This window comes from Triticum aestivum, chromosome 3B (genome assembly GCF_018294505.1).
Source record: "Triticum aestivum cultivar Chinese Spring chromosome 3B, IWGSC CS RefSeq v2.1, whole genome shotgun sequence".
Lineage (NCBI taxonomy): Eukaryota > Viridiplantae > Streptophyta > Magnoliopsida > Poales > Poaceae > Triticum > Triticum aestivum.
The window spans coordinates 382,014,166-382,020,146 of NC_057801.1; the positions used below are offsets into that span (position 1 = coordinate 382,014,166).

At 47.9% G+C, this 5,981-nt stretch overlaps 1 protein-coding gene across 1 annotated transcript; it reads left to right on the forward strand.

The window, feature by feature from the left end:
* The first annotated feature begins 586 nt into the window (after window positions 1-586).
* LOC123069957 (carbamoyl-phosphate synthase large chain, chloroplastic) lies at window positions 587-5,556 on the forward strand. Its single transcript, XM_044492952.1, has 3 exons — window positions 587-1,978; window positions 2,756-3,451; window positions 3,594-5,556. The coding sequence occupies exons 1-3, from the start codon at window positions 695-697 to the stop codon at window positions 5,130-5,132; spliced, it is 3,519 nt and encodes a 1,172-aa protein (XP_044348887.1). The 5' UTR covers window positions 587-694; the 3' UTR covers window positions 5,133-5,556.
* The last annotated feature ends 425 nt before the right edge of the window (window positions 5,557-5,981 follow it).

Here is a 5,981-nt window from a genome sequence, read left to right on the forward strand (position 1 = left end):
TAGCAGCACAATCTGAAAGCAATGATGAAGGAGTTAGGTCACCCTTAGGATTATCGAGATGACTCGTAATTTTGAGAAGAAGGCAACACAGAAGGCTGAATAATGTGTCAGTTGGCTATAACTCGAGGTCATACAGATAGAGACTATACCAAGTTCTGGTTGTACAATACAAAGTTTTTAATTTCGGACATCACCAAAATATGCGAAATTTTGGAAATTATTTCGTATTTTGAGTTTCCAATATTCAATAAATTTTAATGATTTTAACCAATTTGAATTTTACCTTGAATTGGGTTTGAAATTTCAGGGTTACAAGTATTTTGGACCCCATCAAAATATGCATTATTTTTTTGGAAATTATGATTCATGGTTGTACAAGAACATGAGATCCCTCGCAAAAAAAAGAAAAGAAAAAAAGAACATGAGATCGGCTTGGGCACCAAATTCGTGTCCGATAGGAATTAGGAGGGAGGGAGAGTACCAAACCACCCGCGACAGCGAATAGAAAATTGAGAGGGTTAAAGCCTCACAGTAACACGCCCCTTAATCCCTCTACAAAAAAACCCTAACACGCCCCTTAATCCCTCTACAAAAAAACCCTACATCCCCATCGCTCCCCTTCCACCCTCCACTTCGCCGCCGCCTCCTCTTCACCACCAACCTTGTCGCGCGCCTCCGCGCCGCCGCCGCCGCCATGGCGACCTCACTCTCATCCCACTCCCAGCTGCGCGCATGCCCCTCCCACGCCCACCGCGCCACCGTGCTCTCCCGCTCCCTCCTCCCCTTCCCGCGCCGCCACCACGGCTCCTCCCGCCGCGGCCTCTCCGCCCGCTCCGCCTCCTCCAACGGCGCCGCGCAGGACACCGCCGTCACCGTACGCCACTTTGCCGCGGAGCCCACCAAGGGCGGCAAGCTCTCCGGCGTCAAGAAGATCATGATTCTCGGCGCGGGGCCTATCGTCATCGGTCAGGCGTGCGAGTTCGACTACTCCGGCACACAGGCTTGCAAGGCGCTCGTCGAGGAGGGATACGAGGTGGTGCTCGTCAACTCCAACCCGGCCACCATCATGACCGACCCCGACCTCGCCCACCGCACTTACATCGGGCCCATGACCCCGCCGCTCGTCGAGGGCATCATCGCCAGTGAGCGCCCCGATGCGCTCCTCCCCACCATGGGCGGACAGACGGCGCTCAACCTCGCCGTCTCTCTCGCTGAATCCGGCGCGCTCGATCGGCTCGGTGTGCGCCTCATCGGCGCTTCCCTCCCTGCTATCCGCGCTGCGGAGGACCGCCAGCTCTTCAAGCAGGCCATGGACCGCATCGGACTCAAGACGCCCCCCTCTGGCATCGGCACCACGCTCGAGGAGTGCCTCGCAATCGCCAAGGACATTGGTGAGTTCCCCCTGATTGTCCGACCAGCTTTCACACTTGGTGGCACTGGGGGAGGCATCGCCTATAACAGGGCCGAGTTTGAGGACATTTGCCGGTCTGGTCTGGCGGCTTCACACACGCAGCAGGTGCTTGTGGAGAAATCCCTGCTCGGGTGGAAGGAGTACGAGCTGGAGGTGATGCGTGACATGGCCGACAATGTGGTCATCATCTGCTCCATTGAGAATATCGACCCCATGGGCGTGCATACAGGCGATTCAATCACGGTGGCGCCTGCTCAGACGCTCACTGATAAGGAGTACCAGAGACTCAGGGACCACTCTGTGGCCATCATCCGGGAGATTGGTGTGGAGTGCGGTGGTTCCAATGTGCAGTTCGCTGTGAACCCTACAGATGGGGAGGTCATGGTGATTGAGATGAACCCCAGGGTTTCAAGGTCATCAGCTCTTGCATCAAAGGCGACTGGGTTCCCGATAGCCAAGATGGCAGCAAAACTCTCAGTAGGTTATACGTTGGACCAGATTCCAAATGATATCACAAAGAAGACGCCTGCTAGCTTTGAGCCCTCTATTGACTATGTTGTCACAAAGGTAATGGTTTTAAATCTGTTTGCAACCTCTTTGGGGCACAATAATTTACAGCATGCCAACCTTGTGTCGTATAGATGGTGTTTGCTGCAACTTCCAACTGTAGTACCGATAGCTTACTCTTTATGTGCTCTGCATGCCATAGAACTTTTCAACTGCTAATGATTGGTTTGGCCAGTATACTCTCCAGATATTTTAACAAGATGAGTAAAATTTCTTATTCCTTGCTTAAGGGAATTGTCATATGTGCATCGGCATCTCCCTGTCAGAAGAAGTTCAATGGTGCTTCTTTATTCGACTAAAGATAAAGTAGTACTGCTTAGTTATCCTTTATCTCTTGCACGGTTTACTTCATGTTGCTTCACTTATGTTCTTGGCTACATTAGTCAATTCAGAACCCAAACATCACAATCAAATGAGTTCCTATTTTGTTCTTTATATTGGAGCTCTGCATCTTTGACTAATCTAATTGCTGTGTTCCTACTTCTAATAGCTAGCCCACCAAATATTGAATCTGTAAAGCATAACCTGATATCAAGGAGACTGTCATGTTTGTAATTTTTTTTCTATCTCATAGCTTTTCTCAGATATTATCTCATGTTGTTCTTACTGCAAATAATTTAACATCCGCATGTTGGAATATACTCGAGAAGCAGTAAGCAGTGATCTAGCTACTTATATTGATTTGCTCATTTGCATGTTCTTTATGTTTTTCATCATTCAATGGTTGTACTTGTACTGTTAGTTCAGCTCAGCTAATGTATTGTATTTGCTTTGCAGATACCGCGATTTGCGTTTGAGAAATTCCCTGGTTCTGAACCAATATTAACCACACAGATGAAGTCTGTTGGTGAGTCAATGGCATTAGGGCGGACCTTCCAGGAATCTTTCCAGAAAGCTGTTCGTTCCTTGGAGACTGGCTTTGCAGGGTGGGGTTGTGCACCCATCAAGGAACTTGACTGGGACTGGGAAAAGATAAAATATAGCTTACGTGTACCTAATCCAGATCGTATCCATGCTGTTTATGCTGCTTTCAAGAAAGGCATGAGGGTTGAAGACATACATGAAATTAGTTTTATTGATAAATGGTTTCTTACAGAGCTCAAGGAGCTAGTTGATGTTGAGCAGTTCCTTGTTTCAAAGAACTTAGACCAGCTCTCAAAAGATGACTTCTATCAAGTGAAGAGGAGGGGTTTTAGTGACAAGCAGATTGCATTTGCGACATCTTCGTCAGAAAGTGATGTGAGAGCGAGGCGTTCTGCATTAGGAGTCACTCCGACATACAAGCGTGTTGATACCTGTGCCGCTGAGTTTGAAGCCAACACCCCGTATATGTACTCTTCATATGAGTATGAATGCGAGTCAGCTCCAACTAATCGGAAGAAAGTCTTAATATTGGGTGGTGGACCCAATAGGATAGGGCAGGGTATTGAGTTTGATTACTGCTGTTGCCATGCCTCATTTGCGCTCCGAGAGGTTTGTTTCAACTTCATTTGTTTCCACCTTACTTTTTATCGCCAGTGTTTCGTCAAGAGTTTAATAGGCAATTACATTCTGGTATAGGCTTCCTTTTTTAAATATAAAATTGTAGCGCTGACGTAATAAATTTCTTTGTCAGGCCGGATATGAGACTATAATGATGAACTCCAATCCGGAGACTGTCTCAACTGACTATGATACCAGCGACCGGCTGTACTTTGAACCATTGACAGTTGAGGATGTAACAAATGTCATTGATTTGGAGCGCCCAGATGGTATAATTGTGCAGTACGGAGGGCAAACTCCTCTAAAGCTCGCCCTTCCAATACAACGCCATCTAGAGGAGAAGAAGCTGCGGTCTGCTTCAGGCACAGGATTTGTGAAGATATGGGGAACGTCACCCGATTCTATTGATGCCGCAGAGGACAGAAAAAGATTTAACGCAATTCTTGAAGAGCTTGGGATTGAGCAACCTAAAGGAGGGATAGCAAGAAGTGAGTCTGATGCGTTGTCAATTGCTTCAGAAGTAGGCTACCCTGTTGTTGTCCGGCCCTCATATGTTCTTGGTGGACGAGCAATGGAGATTGTGTACAATGATGAAAAATTGATAAAGTACCTTGCGACTGCAGTGCAAGTAGATCCAGAACGGCCTGTCCTGGTGGATAAATATCTGAATGATGCAATTGAAATTGATATTGATGCATTAGCAGACTCAGTTGGGAATGTTGTGATCGGTGGAATTATGGAGCATATTGAGCAGGCTGGTATACATTCTGGTGATTCTGCATGTTCCCTTCCCACTAGAACGGTCTCAACCAAGTGCTTAGATATTATTCGGTCATGGACCACAAAGCTTGCAAAGCGTCTCAATGTCTGTGGGCTCATGAACTGCCAGTACGCTATCACTCCTACTGGTGAGGTGTACCTTCTTGAGGCAAATCCTCGAGCTTCACGCACAGTCCCTTTTGTCTCAAAAGCAATTGGCCACCCATTGGCTAAATATGCATCTCTAATCATGTCTGGAGTGACCTTGCCAGAGCTTGGGTTTACGAAAGAAGTGATTCCTAAGCATGTTTCTGTCAAGGAGGCTGTTCTTCCATTTGAGAAATTCCAAGGCTGTGACATTCTTCTTGGACCAGAGATGCGCAGCACTGGAGAGGTTATGGGCATTGACTATGAGTTTTCTGGTGCGTTTGCGAAGGCCCAGATTGCCGCTGGACAGATACTCCCTATAAGTGGCACTGTGTTTGTTAGCCTAAATGACTTGACTAAACGCCACCTTGCTGAAATTGGGCGTGGGTTCCGTGAACTTGGGTTCAACATCATTGCAACATCTGGAACAGCCAAAGTACTTCAGCTTGAGGGCATCCCAGTGGAGCCAGTTCTGAAGATACATGAGGGGCGGCCAAATGCCAGAGATATGCTCAAGAATGGTCAGATACAGGTGATGGTGATAACAAGCTCAGGCGATGACCTTGACTCGAGAGATGGCCTCCAGCTGCGTAGGCTAGCTCTGGCCTACAAGGTGCCCATAATCACAACTGTGGATGGTGCACGGGCTACCATGGACGCCATCAAGAGTATGAAGAACAAGTCAATTGAGATTCTTGCATTGCAAGACTATTTCCAGCCTGCCGATGCACCACAGAAGTTGCCCGCTGCACAAGCTGCCCCTTAGGGTCATGTACCCTCATGCTCGCCCTTTTCCATCTAATGTCTTTATTATTCTAATATATGAACTAGAATCCTGCGCCATGTAGGATTTTGTTTACCTGCTGCTACGATAGTCGCACCTACTGCATGCGCAAAGGCAAGTGTCGGCCTGGAGATCACATTTGGTTGCTGAGCGTTGGGAGTCAGAAATTGATATTGGGGATATTTGTATTTTTACCATGTAAGAGTAGGGTCGGCATCTACCTATAGAATAAGGCCTCCAGTTGCAATCTGATGGTGGTATCATCTCCCATACTGGAGCATGTACTTGTATCCCCGAGGTGCAAATTTGAGCAACTTATCTATATTGTACTGTATTTGTCCCCAAACATTGTGATGATAATTTTTATCTGCCATGCTCCTGGTTATCCCCGAGGCGGTTTCTATCAGGTTCTCTTGCAGTTTGTTTGCATCTCCACATAAAAATCCTGCTGCGCTTGAATTTTGGAGGAGAATTTGATCGTCTCAATGTTTGTTAATTCACTTCCGCTTCGATAGACCCCCTGTAAACACAAAGAGGGCTGAGATTGCCCAATACCCCTTCATAACAAAGGGTAGGATGGGCATATTTAAAAAAAAGATTCCCCCGCTGGCCAGCCCACCCGAAAAAAAAAACAGTCAGAGGTATACGTATATGAATACAGGCCGCCCGCCCGGGAGGGAAAAAAATTGAACCGGCCGCTCGCAGTCAACGCTCGTCTTCCGCGCCGCACCGGTCCCACCCCCATGCAATCCCGCACCCATCGTGTGGCGTGTCGCCCGCCAACCACGGCGCTCGAGGCGCGCATGCACGCAGGCGGTTCCACACGCGTGC